General features: G+C 31.9%; 1 protein-coding gene and 1 long non-coding RNA gene across 5 annotated transcripts in view; both read left to right on the top strand.

Annotated features, from left to right (window-relative positions):
- The window catches only part of LOC114335683 (major royal jelly protein 2), a 267509-nt gene that overhangs the window by 226169 nt on the left and 23837 nt on the right, over positions 1-17503 (top strand). For 2 of the 4 annotated variants that reach the window (XM_050655703.1, XM_050655702.1), the window contains exon 6: positions 7671-7908. The exons of the other annotated variants lie outside the window; for them this stretch is intronic. In XM_050655703.1, coding sequence (XP_050511660.1) covers positions 7671-7908 — 238 coding nt within the window. The remainder of the gene's footprint in view (positions 1-7670; positions 7909-17503) is intronic. 4 annotated transcript variants of the gene reach the window in all.
- On the top strand, positions 14304-16006 carry LOC126887832 (uncharacterized). Its single transcript, XR_007699230.1, has 2 exons — positions 14304-14684; positions 15112-16006. It is a non-coding gene; the product is annotated as an uncharacterized LOC126887832 (long non-coding RNA).

Raw genomic sequence — 17503 nt, 5'->3', positions numbered from 1 at the left:
AACAAATATTTTTCTATCAAACACACGCTAAACATATCAAAATAGCATGTACCAAAATATACAGTCACTGCGCACGCTAAATAATAACGTCACTGGCTTGATGAAGTTTAATTCGCGTGTACATACCTAACTTTTTTATTTGCGTACACGTTAGCGTGTACCTAGACACAGCGAAATATAACCATAATAATAACTAATGTAAAACTATGTGACGTCACGGGTCGTTTGAACTATTTTATACCGCTGAAGACTTTAAATACGTATTTCTAAGTTATTACGAGTTTTTGAAGCGTGCAATTTTGGAAATCTCATTTTTAAACAAAACTGAACATTATTATGTAATAAAAAAAAATTGTGCAGGTTCCCTATTGTAATTTCGCATTTAATAAATAAATATTCAAGCGTCCGCCTCTCGTTATTTGTCAAAAAGTTGATGTTGACATAAAAACAATTGAAGAATTGAAAAACGTCAACTTATTATTATTATTATATTATATATTATTTTTATGCTACTAGCTCTCCAAGGCGAAATTTTTAAATAATACGACGTGTTCTGAGGAACTAGAAACCTCGAATAATTTTAGTGATGACAACTTTAGTATGGTTCTGATTAATATTCGTTCTATAAGAAATAAAACTGACGAATTATTTTTGTTTCTAGAGGAATTAGGATTTCCCCCGATAGTTGCGGTTACAGAGCACTGGCTTGAAGTCAACGAGCCTTTTTTTGTAGAAAAATATACCACAATTGCTAGGTATGATCGTCCAAGTTCAGCTCATGGAGGCACCCTAATTCTTTCTAGAAATAATGATTTTTTTCCGATAACAAAATATGACTTTCTGTTAAATGAAGCCTTCTTTGAGTTTTCCCTAGTTTATAATAAAAATCTTAATCTTTACATTATTTGCATCTATAGATCACCTGACTCTCCTGTGGAACTATTTTTCCAGAACCTACTAAATTTGTTAGATGACTTGCCTCATAAAAGCAGAAAAATTCTATGCGGGGACTTCAACATTAATTATGATGCTGCTTGTGCTACCCAAATGTCCTTGGTCAACATATTTGAATCGTATGGTCTCTCAATGCACCTTAATTCTCCTACAAGGATTACAAGAACTTCATCTACCATAATTTACTATATTGTCTCAGATTTCTCACCCCCTGATGTCTGCTCTACAATTATTAATGCGGGATTATCAGATCATGAAGCAGTATTTACGAAGTTTAACATCTTCAGCAAGCCCTCCTCGAAAATCCGACGTTTAGGTAGGATTTTTTCCGCTCGAAATTTTCATAAATTTCAAAATTTATGCTCAATTTCTGAGTGGAATTTTCCTTCTGCGGACGTGGACTATAATTTCAACGATTTTATAGAAAAGCTTGTCTCTATCTTCAATAAGGCATTTCCTTTAATTTCAATTAAGCCAAAACATCACAAACCCTGGGCTACCAAAGGTATCCGCATATCAGCCAAAAATATGCGCTATTATATATCAAGAAATTTGCTAATAACGTCTCTGTCACTCAATAGATCACCAATTACAGGGTAACCTATCTAAAACTCATCAAATCAGCTAAAAAAGCCTACTATCAAAATCGCCTGGGAAGCTCTAAAAGTGTTGCAAAAGAAACTTGGTCCATAATAAACGATCTTCGAAATAGAACTCACGCAGTTCAAACATTTGCCCTTCCAGACCAGGAAAATCTAAACGAATACTTCGTTAATGTGAGTAAAAATATAACTTCTACTATTTTGCCACAAAAAGATCCCATTTCCTATCTCCCTAATTTAGGAGTGTTCTCGAATTCATTATTTATAAGACCAATCCATAAATCTGAACTGATCCAAACGATCAATAGTATCAAAAGCAAATCATCCTGTAGTACTGATGGACTAACCCTAAAAATCTTCTCAAATCCCACAGAAAATATGTTGGAAATCCTCGTCTCACTAATTAATGATTCCTTTGAAAAAGGCAAATTCCCAGAGTGCCTAAAGATAGCCATTATTATTCCCCTTCATAAGGGTGGTGAAAAATCTAATGCTTGCAACTATAGACCTATTGTCTTACTACAGGTACTTTCAAAAATTATTGAGAGACTCATAAAAACTCGTCTTATGTCCTTTCTCATTGATAACAACATCTTATCCCAAAATCAGTTCGGCTTTTTAACTAATAAATGTACCACTGATGCCATGTTTTCTGTGCTTCATGAGGTTTACCAAGCACTAAACAATAATCTTTATACTGCCACTGCTTCTGTGACTATGCCAAAGCTTTTGATTGTGTAAATTACGACATTTTGATTATAAAACTAAATTTCTATGGGATTCGAAGTATTTCTTTGAATTGGTTCCAATCTTACTTGAATAATAGGAAACAACTAGTTAGAGCAAATTATACTGGCTCTAGTCTCAAAAACATTGTATGTGGAGTACCACAAGGTTCAGTATTGGGTCCTCTACTGTTCCTTATCTTTATAAATGACATCACTAACTTAGAAATCGATGGAAAAATTTTTCTTTTTGCTGATGATACCAGTATCACTTGGAGCAGCTCAACTATTGCATCTCTTCATGCAACTATAACTTCTGATTTGCTTACGATAAAAACCTGGTCTGACTGTAATTTACTCTCTTTTAACGTGGATAAGACAGTGGCATTATCCTATAAAAGTGCTCTTCAACCCCTGCTTGTTAATAACAGCCAGATCTCTACCGTTGATTCTGTAAAATTTCTTGGTATTTTTTTAGACAGCAACCTCAAATGGTCCCTTCATATCGATTTGTTAAGTAAGAAACTCGCCTCAGCCTGCTATGCTATAAGATCTGTTTCGAAAGAACTGAATTTAGCATCTTCTAAACTAACATATTTTTCCTTGTTCGAGTCTCATCTTCGATATGGTCTTTCTTTTTGGGGTTCTAGTACAGCTGCCCAATTAGATGTTATTTTTAAATTACAAGAAAGAGCAATAAGGTATCTGTTTGGCCTCAGAAGAACAACACATTGCAGAAATTACTTCAAAGATCACGGAATTTTAACCCTTACATCTTACGTCTCTATATATTTTAGAAACTGTTTGCTTAATTCGTAAACACATGCATGTCTTTCCAGCAAGGCCTCATCATGACTACTACACCAGAAATTCAAATTTTGATGTCTATTTACCGATCACGTCCTGTGAGTTAGTAAAGAAATCTATATTATATTCCGCAAAAAAACTATACAACCATCTTCCTTTACAACTCAAATCTGCAACATCTATCCCCAAGTTCCGTAAAATGACAAAAGCTCATCTATCTAAAAGACCATATTATTCAGTAGAAGAGTTTCTTAATGACTAACTAAGAAATTACAGTAATGTACTAGTAACCAAACTTATCTAAACTTATTAGTTCCTATGTCTATAGTTTACTTTGTTATATTATATGTTCACTTTGCAATTTCTATAAATTGTTGCAATATATCGATTTTGTTTTTTTTTTCTTTACTTTATTAACTTATATTTTGTATTTTTGTATTTTTTATATTGACGATTTATCCAATTTCAGAAAATTGTATTTGTTATTGTTATTGTTAGATATTATTTAATTATTTTTTCTGACTTTATATTAAGCTTTGTCCATAAAATTTGTATAATTTTCAGTGACAATAAAGCATATTTCTATTCTATTCTATTGAAAACTAACCTTAGGCGAACGATTGAATATTTATTAAATTAATGCAAAACTACAATTTTAGTCATTATTTAATTTTTTCGTCAAAATCGGCCTAAACTCAAATAAAAATTAGTACGATTGAGGAGGAATTTTCAATACCTTTCAAGCGAGTATCACTTGCCATATGGTCCCATTTAAAATTATCGGTCACAGTGGCGCTGTAACGTCATCTGTCACTATTACGTCACTTGTTATGACTAGATGAAAAGCCTACTTCCGTTTATTTTCTCCCTCCAAATTTCACTATTATAAGTATAACCCTTCAAAAGATACGACGAGACGGGGGGAACGGACATTTGACTAGCACTGTATACAGCAAGGTCGTTTAGGTTGAAATAAATAAATTTTTTAACAAATGGTCCATTTTGGAAAAAAATCACGAAACGGGTCGATGGACGTGATGACGTAATCGATGATTTTTTTAAATCAGAATATAGGTAGTGTGCTAGCTCATTTAAAAGGATATTTAATTCTCTATTCAGTAATATTAAGAGCAAACAGTAGCGATCAACAGGTAGCATCAAACGCGTTCCAATATTGCGGCTCCAATTTTGAATATTTTGTCGAGATATTTGGCACACATATTCGTAATATAATAAAGAATGTCGGTACAGATTCCAATTTCAGAAATATGTTAGTATGTGGAAATTACTCTATAACTAAATAAAATATTGAAAAAAGGAGCCTGTACCGCCATTAAGAAAGACAAGAAAATACACTTTCTTCAAATAAACTTTTTTATCCCGTGCCTAGATTTTGTGTCACATTGGAACTACTAAGAATCGATTTTTTTATAACAAGAAATCGAACTTCACTAAATTGGCAACATTTCGCGCCTGTGTATAAAAATTATTGTTTTTGATAGTATAAACGTCACTGTCAGTATCGAATTACCGACGCACTTTTGCCTCACTTTTGAAAGTTCGCAGAACTTTCGCAATCTTGGACCGCGTTTTTTGCTACCTGTTGATCGCTACTGTGTGCTCTTAACATTAATATAATAATTAATACAAGGTGTCCAATTTTTTTTAATTAAATTAATTGAGGACCAAAAGAAGAATGAATGGAATTGATTTAATTTAAAATACGTTTTCCTTCTGTCAGTAAACAGAAAAAATGTTTATTTGACAAATAAATATTGTTTTTCGCTTAAATTCGATGTTAAAGCTATCACCCCAGGGCTATTGGCTGTTTAAATAGTTAATTTAAGCAAAAGGCAATGTTTATTTGTTAAAAAACATTTTTTTTCTGTTTTCTGCAGCAGTTAAATGTATTTTGAATTAAATAAATTACATACAATATTTTTCTTTTGACAATTAATTTAATTTAAAAACAATTTTTTTGGGCACTCTGAATAAATTATTATGTCAATATTTATATAATTATATAGAATAGACAATTGAACACCCTTTCAAGTGAGCCAGCACACGACCACTATGCTCATTTAAAAAAATCATCGATCACGTCATCACGCCCAGATGGAAGACGCCCATATAATATGTCAAAAAATTATATTTTAAAAAAACTCGACAAGCGCTAAATTTGTCGACATTGCTTATTATTCACTGTAATATTGATGCTTCGTCGTCCGTCGGCAGATTCACATAAATACCACATTTTGTCCAGAAAAATTAGCATATTTTTTTACCACCAAAATTAGATGTTGTACCCAAATAATGCGTCAAATACACTAAGCAGCAAAATTAACTTACATCTTAACTCATTTGCACTCTTCTACCAGCATGATCAACCAAAGATGTATTTGTTGACTTTTCTAGTGACTTTCTCGGGTGTGAATCTGTCTTTTTAGTTTAGGTACAGTCGGAAAAATGAAAGAATAAGGCTTTTCATTCACAGTCATTTGTTTCGAGCTTCATATCGTCATAATATATTGTATACTCCGTTTATATTAATATTATACACGGATTATACGACATTTGACAGAAGCTCGAAACAAATGACAATCGATGAAAAGCCCACGCTGTGAGCTCGTAGGTAGAGGGGATAATTAAAAATTCGCGAGCGCCAGTAGTGACAAGTTTGTAAACCTTTACTGGAAATTTGCTTTTTGACGTTCTGCATTAAGAGTTGCATATTATAGCTTTTAAATGTCTCATGAAAGTTGTTGTATTAAAGAGTGTCGAAATACTGGTTACAATAGTCACTGTGTATTCTACAACTTTCCTGTCGCTAAGCATAAGGTGATTCAACAACAAAAATGGATTGATGCAATTAGAAAAAAGTAAGTAAACAAAATTTTAATTTTAAAACGGTAGAAAAATTTTAGCTAAAGGATCAGTTAGCACACTCTCGAATTTTGACGGTTTCAATTTTACAATCCAATCCTGAAACAAAATTTGAATGCTTGAAGGTAACGACCAATCACAGCAACCGTAGGATGCCTTTAACTGCCATTCATGAGTTAATATTTAAGAAGTATTATACTATAATTATATTAAATTATTATACTTTTTTGCAGAATAAATTTTTTCTAATATTAGTTGTCAACATAAACCTCAAAACGATAAGCAAAATCTTAAAAATAATCATAATGAATAATAAATTCTGTACTTACTGCTATTAATTATCGATTACAATCCAATTACTTCTTTACGTTGTAAATATTACACGATTAGAATTAAATAATAAATTTGAAACAACTATTATTTGCTTTTCTACTGTCCTCTTTAATACTCCGGCCGAAATAGGAACACTAGTCAACCGTTAGATGGCGATAGCAGCCATACCAGCGAAACTCACAGAGTATAGGCAACACTTTTTTCTTTCCATAAAATTTCCGGTAAAAGCTATACTAGTAATCCTGTAGGTAGGTGGCGATACCATCGAAGCTCGGAGCGGATACCCATGAACGATCACATCAATCACTTATTTTGTATTTGCTGTCTTTCTTTATAAATAACAAACGTTTGTTATAAAAAAGACAGCAAATACAAAATAAGTGATTGATGTGATCGTTCATGGGTATACGCTCTGAGCTTCGCTGGTGTCGCTACTAGCGGATTATTAATGCAACTTTCGCCGGTAATTTTTAAATTTATTATTTAATTGTTATCGCTTAATATTTACAAAGCAAAAAGGTAATTAAATTGTAATCGATTTTTTTTAAATTTTGCTAATCATTTAAACGTTCTATTAATGAAATATTAATTTCTTACTTCGGATACTTTCACAATTATCGTGTAGATGGCGTTTGGATTAATTTATAATTACATATTACTATATATTAAAAAAACTTAATTTCAGTATTTAAAACGTAAGTATATTTAAGGTAAAAATATACACCACAGCTTTGACCAACTTTTTTCCTATTAATGTTTTTAATTTCAATGTTTTAAATTGATAACTTTGACATTTATGTCAAACTTCAACCGAACGTTCACTGATTTGTCACTACTGGCGCTCGCGAAATTTTAAATATCCCCTTTACCTACGAGCTCACACCGTATAGGGCGTTTCATTCACAGTCATTTGTTTCGAGCTTCTGTCATGTGTCACATAATATTAATATATTTACGTCATACGTTATTGGTATATACAATAATACAAACCAAAGACGTATGACGTAGATATATTAATATTATGTGACACATAACAGAAGCTCAAAACAAATGACAATCGATGAAAAGCCCTATTTTTTCATTTTCCCGACTGTACTCCTATTGGTTAAAAAATAAACTATAGTAAATTGAAAAGATATATTAAGCTTTGTGAGTAAAATTCTAAGAAACAGTTATTTTATTCGGACATAGATTTTTGTAACGAACACAAAAAGTAAAGTGCAGATTCATTGTTAGAATTATTCAAAAATGGATGGTGTCAGTATTTCCATAAAAATATATGGCAGTATTTTCATAAAAATTAAATACCAAAATATTTGTCTAAACATTTATTATTATTAATAATGTTTTTTTCATTTACTTCTAGCATCAACTTCTTAGTAAATACGAAATACCAAAGGACCCATGGAACTTAAACTCAACCTTTGTAACATCTGTCGTTGATATAATAAGCAAACAAGATAATTGCAAAGAGACATACGTCTATATGGCTGACTGTATCGGGCACTCCATCCTGGTATATGACCATCGCTACCGGAAATCGTGGATAGTCGAAGATGAAACTATGAAACCTGATCCAAAGTTTGAAAAGTATACGATTGACGGTAAATATTTTTATGTATTTTAATTTTATATAATATTCTCGAGACTAAAGAAATGAGAAGTCGCAAATCCGTAACTCTGAAATCTTTCATGGAACCAATTTCTGATTACATCCTTTAGCTCTACTTTTACAAGTTATAAGGCAAGGAGACGAAGTAAAAAAGAGCCGAAAGGGACTCTAGAATATGCAGTCACATTCCGTCTACTCGTCTAGGAAAGTTCCAACGAAAGTTCGTTCCGTATACTCACAATCTCAGTAAACTGAAAAAAAGAAAGACAGCTTATGTATGTTTCATTTCGGTTCATCAGAGATGATCAATCATCCACTTACGTATATTGTACTCTCCCCAGACCTCATCAGAGGGCTACATAATCACATGTTGCCTCTCTGATAAAGTCTGGTAGCCCACAAAAAAAATGACGATTTTCAAGGCTCAAAACAAAATTAAAAAATGTATAATTTTTAAAATTCTTCTTCTTCTTCTACGGTACTACAACCCAAATTGAGCTTTCGCCTCCTTTATTGTTTGCCTCCACCCTTGTTTGTTTGGGGCTGCTCAGTGGCGTAGCTGACAGGCCCGCAGCGCCCGCAAGGCGGGGGCCCCGACGTTAGGAGGGGCCCCTTAAAGTCTTTATGCTGAATACTTCTATATTCTTTAAATTGGGGACCAAAACATATTTCTTAATAAGCATCAAAATTAGGAATTTGGAAGGAACTTATGAAGCGGGTAATAGACCTAACTCTTACTCTTTCCGGTTGCAATTTAGCGTTTCGTGGACATGTTGGTAGTTTAGATGAAAGTGAATCCCAAAAAGGTAATTTTTTGTAGGTGGTTCATTTACTAGCTAAATATGATCCAGTTTTAGCTAAATTAATCGATAAAAACAATAACTTAAAAACAAATTACTTGAGTCCCCAAATTAAAAACGAAGTTATACATTTGCTGGCTCAAGGAACTGGAAGCAAATTTATTAATTTAATTAAAAAAAGTTGTTTTTATTTAATAATTTTTGATACCACTCAGGATTTTTCAAAACACGATCAGCTTAGTTTTATTTTCCGGTATGTAATAGTTATTTATGTACCAAGTCAGTAAAGTGACTCTTTATTGAACGAGTCTGATATTATGAGCCGAGCGAGCGTAGCGAGCAAGGCGAATAACAGACGAGTTCCATAAAGAGTCTTTACTGACGTGGTGCATACAAAATTTTATCGCCAATCATAAAAAAACATTAACACTTACTTAACACTTACTTAATTATATCCCTCTAATGAAAAAAGAGTGTCTGTACTTAGTCCTTATAATAGTCTAAGTATGTCAATATTAAACAAAAAAGTTTTCCTTACACCGAGAGAACAATTTCTTTTCTCCTAAAACACCGATTTCTTTGAGCAATATTTCTTAAAAGTTAACATATCCTATTATCTTAAACATACCGGTTCACATATAAAGAAACGAGTTTTTTAAACACAGCTTAATAATTTCTTACAGATAATTTCTTCAATACTAAGAAATACATTAATGGTTACATTTAATTTTCTTATCCTAAAGTTTTTATTTCTTAAATTGAAAACTACAAATATTTTGCAGTATAAGAAATATAATGTTAAGTTAATCCATATTTATATTTGTGAACAAGAAATTTTCTTGCAATCAAATAAATATTTTAAACCACAAGAAATATTTCTTCAGAAATACCCTCTGTAGTAAGTGTGGTTATAAAATAAAAACTTTGTCATTAATGCCGAAATGTTACTTGCAAAGAGATTTTCTTCCACAAAAGAATTGCGCAGATTAACTATTTATGATTTAGTCGTCAGTGTTTGTCAAGATGGCGTGATATGTTCATGTTAATATAGATGGATGTTGGATTTATTGGTGTACTTTAAAAATTAACGGATATTTGGAAGGTACGTACGTATATAGGTATTAAATAAAAGTAAATTGAGTAATTTAAGGTGTAATAATAATATTGTTGCGTATCCGAATGGTTAAAAAAGAAACATAATAGTATCTTTATATGCTTTTTAGGTATAATGATGGACGGCTCTGAAATAAACGAGCTTATTATTCTAACTGGGAAATATGCCACAATTTAAAGCTGGGACAGAATGATATAATATAGCTTCAGAACAATATTAAGAAAGGAGTTATTAACCAACTGCGGGGCCTTCCAGAAATGGTAGAACTTCATACATGTAAGTACCTTTTTAAAAATGTGTATCAACCATAATAGGTTTCTTGAATGTATCGTCTTCTATAAAAATATAGAATACAACGCTATATCAAACATGGCGGGTGCAACGCTGAGGATTTTTTCTGTTAATTTATTTGAGATAAAGAAATCAGTTAGTCTAAAAGAAATATATGTTTATGGTTAAGAAATGTTATTGCCGAAAACCGTGAATTAGTTAATATGTATTAAATGACTTAGATGTAAACTAATAATACTTTCCCGTAATAGAATTTCTTAATGATTAGGTATGCTGTCTCTTTTAGATTATAAAAATTAAGAAAATTACATATTATTATGTCTGCTTCAATGTTTTACATTGGTTGTATTTTCCCTCTTGTTTTAGCTAAACAATGTTTATTGTGTGACTTAATATTATACAGATAAATAATTAATATTTCATTAACAAAAAGAAAAAAATAAACAAAGATGTATAGGTTAAATAATGCCATGTTTGAACTAAATATGATTGATTATTATTAGTATTAATAGTTCTTATGTGGGGCCGTGTATTTGTTTTTTTTTGTATTTCCTAAATTTGTCAAAATAAATATCTATATCTTTATAAAAAAATTTTATTAAAGTAAGTTTACTCTTTCTACATAATGATTTTGTTTTAGTGAATTGCTGATATACAAAGTGCTATTAACAAAAGAAGGAAAATTTGAGGAAGTTGGATTTGCCTCTCCATCCCTTTATTGTTGTGTAGGAGCCAGTGGTTTAAGAGTGGACAAAATATTTGTTTGTAATAATAACGTTTTATATCTTGTTTTATTAATAAATAATGATTTTACCTTAACACAATGATTTATTTCGCCGTATGTAATATCACTTTATTTTCAAGAAATATTAACTTAACTCTAAATATACGTTCATCTCTGCGAAATATATTTCTTAACATTAAATAAATTAATTATTAATAGTAAAATAATAATATTCCTTACTAAGAAATATTATTGCTCAGAAAGAATAGTTTTCTAATTTGTAGAAAATATATTTTTATGACTAATAAAATTAATTAACATCAAGTGTAATTTCTTTCTGATAAATGGGTTTGAAGTTTGCCAGAAAGTGATAGTTCAATCATGTTTAAGATATATTTCTTTGGCTGTAGTAGAATTTATTTGAAATATTTTAGAAAATTATATCTTACATACAAAGATATATTTCTTAGGCAATATGCCAAGTCGATCTTTCTTAAATATTAATAAAGTTTCTTTATGTCAAGAATTTTTTTCTCTCGGTGTACGGGGGATTCGAACCAAGTACTGACACGTCCGTAGCTAGATAGACATACCGCTAGCCTACGCAACCACTTGCTAGGCACGGCCTATATTAGGTATAAAAAGAACAAATAGGCAAGTAAAAAATGTAAAAAAAATAATTGACATCAAATGAAAAGACATTATACATAAATCATGGTAGATTCAAGGATATGAAAAAGAACTTTACGTACAATATAATATGTAGGTAATAGTAATTTTGTTTTTGTTGAATTACCTTCATCATTAAAAATAATCGTTATCAGGTGCATTTAATAAGAAATTTAGCACTTCTTCTTGCGGCAGGGTTTTTGATTTTTTGGGAATGTAATTCCTTCCTTTTTGTTTCAAAAAACTGTAAGTTTTTTATAATTGCTTATATCTATGTCTTTATCTGTGGTCAAAGTTGCCTTTAACATTAAATAATATAGGACCACATAGCCGATGGAGAATGGAGAATATTCTTTAGGCAATTCAGAGAAATATGCTAGTAAAACACTTTCACTATAATTTGTAATACAATTTTTTTCACGCCATGCTTCAAATATGTCATATTGCCTATTGTATTTTTCGATGGATTTTGCTGGGAGAAGCTCTGAAACTGCCTCTAACGATTTCTTGCGTATTTCAGGTGGCGTTCGTGTACTTTCTTCCATTTCCAAAGCAGCACTACTGTACTATAATTTGATATTCGTTTTAACACTTTTATTATAATAAATACAATTTTCATTTTAAATTTTTTAATTATGACAGTGATGACAGGTGACTTCTGCATGCCGCTTCCGATTTTTAATCGATAGATGGTTATCAATATTGAATAAGTACTAAATCGGTAAAATTTTGATTAATTATATATGAATATAGTTGCAAAATACTACAGAATTTCACTTTTTGGCATAAAAATTAACAATAACGTAAATTGTGTACAATATTTTCAATAATTGCCACGAACACAACATAAAACTCCACATCCTCGTCGTAGACTTCAGACAAGCCTTTGACTGTATTGGAAGAAATAAATTATTTATTGAAATGAAAAATCAAGATATACCAGCAAAATTAATCAGATCAACAAAAATGACCATGGATGGAGCTCGAGCCAAAGTAACAACAGAAGAAGGTAGCACAAAATCAATTGCAATAGAAACAGGAGTGCGACAAGGCGACTCCCTGTCAACCACATTATTCAACATAGCACTAGAAGGAACAGTCAAGGCCAGCAAAATTAAAGGAACTATAGCCCACTCCTCAACACAAATAGTTGCATATGCAGATGATTTAGTTCTTATGGGAAGAGACAAGGAAAGATTAAAAGAAGCAGTAACAATCCTGGCAAAAGAAGCACGGAAAAGAGGTCTAGAAATTAACGAAGGAAAAACAAAATATCTACTCTGCTCTAGAAGAGAAGATAACAGGATGAGAGAAATCAAAATAGAAAACTACACTTTTGAAAGAGTCCAACAATTTAAATATTTGGGAGTAATATTGAATGGCCAAAACAAGAGAAGTGAAGAAGTAACGGAACGAATACTAACAGGCAACAAAACATACTGGAGATATCATAGGCTTATGAAGGACAAGAACTTATCCAGAAATACAAAACTGAAAATATAGAGAGTTGCAATCAGACCAGTAGTTACGTACGCAGCTGAGACAATGTGCCTCACGGAAAAAGATGAAGAAAAATTGAGAATATTCGAAAGGAAAATTCTCAGATGCATTATGGGCCCGATAAGAATGGACAACGGAGAAATTAGAAGAAGAATGAACCATGAACTAAGAGACATAATGAAGGGAGAAGATATAGTTAGATTTATTAAATCACAGAGGCTGAGATGGCTGGGACACATAGAAAGAAGGAAAAACGACCGACTGATTAAGAAGATCACCAAATGGAAACCGGCAACTGAAAGACCAAGAGGAAGACCCAGAGAGAGATGGGAGGACCAGGTCATGAGAGATATCAAAATTCTGGAAATGAGAAACTGGAGGGAACTATGCACATATCGAAATGAGTGGAAGAAAATAGTAACGAAAGCCAAGTCATACAACAAACTTTGACAACATACAAGTGGAATGCGGAGTGATTCACCGCAATAAGCGAATCTGAGAGCTCTAAGTAAGAGCGGCAAACATTCCACCTGGAATGAAAAGCCCTGATGATGATGATTTTCAATAATTAAAGTAAATAAATTTTAAGTTCAGTCAAATAAATAATCGATTACTGCCATCGACCACTTACATTCAATCTCGGTTAATTTGATTAATCGCGGCAGGTAAAGTAAAATTCTTCTTTCAGTACAATAAAGTGTTACTTTACTGCCGCAAATGGCTTCAAATAAGCACAATAATGAATGACTTTAGTGACGGTTGGCGATAAAAATAATTTTCGATAATAGTTATTTGTATAACAAGGGAGGAAAGTGCTACTTTTTCTCCCGAGGATGTAGTTTACTGCGATGCGTAGCGGAGGGTAGTAACCATTCAAGAGAGGAAAAGGCACTTTACTCCCATGTTATACATATGGCTTTTCAACCTTCCTCAAATAACAAGTAATTTTTTGATTTTTACTTAATTTATTTATGTAACTAACAAACAAAATTTATTAGAACTAAAACTAACAAGTAGGTACAACATAACTGTCGAATGTCAACTATAAGTCAAATTATTAATTTGTAAACATTGTTAAATCAAAATGACAATTTACTGTTTTTTACCATTCTGCAAAATACAGGGTGTTTTATAAATAAACGTTAAAATGTATAGATACTTACGTAATAGAAAATAGATATTGTGCAGGGTACAGGGCGTCAATAAGTTATATATTTCATGAATGAAATACCAAGGTGACACTTTTACTTTTCCTACGTACAACTTTGCTCCCTACAATCAGGTTGTAGCAGTCACGTTACTAATTAAATTAATTCAAGTAAAATTGGATGAATAATACCCCTCCGTGACGCCCATGATCGAATTAGAACGACTTGTTACCAGAAGAGGGCTTTCGTTCCCACGTTGTCGATGTGATCGATTTTCGATACGGACAGTAGGTCAGGTAGCTCGCCATTGATACGTAGTGATTTTTGATAATTGTGGACGAATCTGGGAAAAATATGGCATAGAAGTTAAATATTCTACATAAACATCATTGAACAACCAAGAAAAGTTACCAGTAAATCTCTAGAGGGTATTTAGGAAGCCGATTGATATAAAAGAATGTAAAAATATACCACGTGGAATTTGCCGTGAGAGAGGTAGTTTCACTACGTATCATATCCCAGGTAATATAATTAAATTATTTATTCTTATAACATCGCTTTTGGAATACATATAGGTACATCATATTTTTTTTTTGTTTGTCACCAAACATATTAAAATCGTAGTTTCATGTCCTTCTATCATTTTTTGTATTCAATAGCCGGTAGTTTTTGTATCATTTTTTTTCTAAGTACAATAAAAAGTTCTAGCTTTGGGAAACGGTATATACGCGCAAGCGCAAAAATATCTTGAAGTGACACTGACTAAATTGACAAGTTTGACAAGGCATAACCTAATGTTTATTCTAATATTTATTAGTACTTTTACCTAATTAGCACTATTACCTAATGTTTTTGACAGTAATGTTTTGTTTGAGTTCGGTGAGGATGGATGTTAGCTGTTGCAATTATTATACGGAGAGGGCCTAAATTTCTCAAATGTTTATTTTAGGTTCGTCTACATTCTATAGTTGTTACAAGCTATAGTCACCTTTTGTTTTTTTTTGGAATGGTTTGGATAACAATAAGATAACTCAAGCACCATTACCTAACCTTACCGTCACCAGCATAGCAGCCGTTTTTGCTTTATTCCCAACAGATTTCCAAATTCGTTGGATTTTGGTAGCGCCTTGAAGGAACACCCTTATAGGACCTTTTTTTTGTGGAAACTTCTGTTGGATAAGTTAAGTTTTATCTATCTAAATATATTGATTCTTCCTCTCTTGTATTTAGAACCAATGTAAGCTTTTATATGCATATTTAAGTACCTATACTACATATAGTTTTTTGTAGTAAATAAGGGAGTTTTGATGAACAAACTGATACTTTAAACTGAACAAACCAGGTAATGGTAAATAATAATAATAAAGTAAATTAATCTAAAATTTTGTTAAGGGAAGGGGTCATTATTTGTAGAGGTTTTAAATAAAGTGGAAAAGTTTTATGTTATAAATTTTCAAATAATATTTGTATAAAGAGCATCTGACCGTACTCATTTTTTCTTGATAGCTTTATATATCTCCCAGTGTCTGTGCGTAAACATAGTATTTACACACAGATCTGGCATTTAGGTAGTTTGGACACTTGTCAGTCCTATTGATTATTAGATTACATAACTAACCTTAGTGTTAAGACACTCTAGCTTTCTCACGGACTTTGATTTTGTTTTCCCTAGTACCTTTTGGCTTTGCGCAGTAGCAGTGATATTTTATTTGTTAGTGGCTGTCAGGTCGTATTCTACTTTAACACCACTCACTGTTACTGTTAATCAGTTTTATATAGATATGTCAAGTATTGATATATAATATATGTTGTTGAAATAAATAAGAATATATTTGTTGTTACTATTTTTTGCTTTTATTTCAGTTCCTACTAACAGTAACTATAGCAGCACAAGGTAATTATTGAATTTTTTTCAGGAAATTGTATTAAGTGTCATTTATTTAGCTTATTTCTTATTGTTCATTACTTAAAAAAAAAAAAAAAATCTCAACCATTGTTGAGTTGGCGCCCATTCTTCTTCTCTCTTTATCGTCCTTTTATATTGATCTATCTCCAGTGGTTTTATCTAGTTGCCTTCTATTATTTTTTTTATTAAATAGGTCTCATTTTATCCCTTCTTTGTTTCCATATTTCAAAGCCAGTATTCTGTGCAATAAAGCTAGCCCGAATCCCCACTTGAGAGTTCGTGTCTCTCCGTCAGGTTGAAGTGGTTCCTCTGAGCTAAGCCGTTCTTCATTTTATCTGAAATCTTTTCTCTTCTATTTCACCCTCTTGCATCAGTTCTTTTTCTTCCAAATCCCAATACCCAGAGTATTGGGTTACAAGGTCCGGAAAAGTATACTTTCGGTAGAGGTAGGTGTAAAAAATAATTCACCTTCCAAAGCAGAAGTTGTTGAAAGTTTTTTGGAATTTATTTGTATATTAGACCCAAGTGCAGAAGGTCTTGTAAATAAACTTTTAAAATTTATACAATGAAAGCACCTTTTCATACGCAACTGCAGAAGAAAGGGGAATGATGGGGTAAGCGTTATGAGTGGTGTATATTCAGGCGTACAAAGGCGCATAACTGACCTAGAAAAAAGAGCTTCCTATGTTTATTGTATTACTTCCCATAATCTGAACCTAGTGTTAAATGATGCCGTTGCTGGTGTACAGGAGTTGATTTTTTTACGATATAATTAAGAGATTAGGTATAATATGTTTTTTTTAGTGCCAGTATTAGAAGATAAGATGTACTATGTACTATTATAACTTCGTATTCATCGCGTTTGCCAAGACTTAGAAGGTTATGTGAAACCCGGTGGTCATCCAGACATTATGCTGTTACGGCTTTCGCCGAGCTTTTCATTGCTGTCTAAAAAACAATGAAAAATTAGAAGTTAATGCATTATTAGAGCATATGAATAATTTTGAATTTGCCGTTAACATTACTATTCAATCTAAAATACTTAACTTCATTAATCTAACATCAAAACTTTTGCAATCTGAAACGGCAGAGTTAACGGTCACCCTTCAACTTTTTTTAAAAAACTCGTGATAATCTTCGAGAAATGAGAAATTCGTTTACCGAAACTTTAGCAGAAGTAGCAGAAACAGCAGAATAGTGGGGTATTATATCGAAATTTAAAAATAAATGGATAAAACCTATAAAAAATTTTACGATGAGCTCAGTTGCGACGAGAAAATAACTTGTAGAGAAAAAAGGTTTGAAGTTAATGTTTTGAATGTAAATTTAGATAAAATGTTGCAACAACTTACTAATAGGTTTGTCGGATTAAAAAGACATGCATAATAGGTTTTCATGTCTATTCCCAAAAAATCTTTTAACACTAACTGATGTA

Source organism: Diabrotica virgifera, chromosome 7 (assembly GCF_917563875.1).
Source record: "Diabrotica virgifera virgifera chromosome 7, PGI_DIABVI_V3a".
Taxonomy (NCBI): Eukaryota; Metazoa; Arthropoda; class Insecta; order Coleoptera; family Chrysomelidae; genus Diabrotica; species Diabrotica virgifera.
Note: the sequence above shows the minus strand (reverse complement) of the source record. Positions and strands in the feature narration are given on the sequence as shown.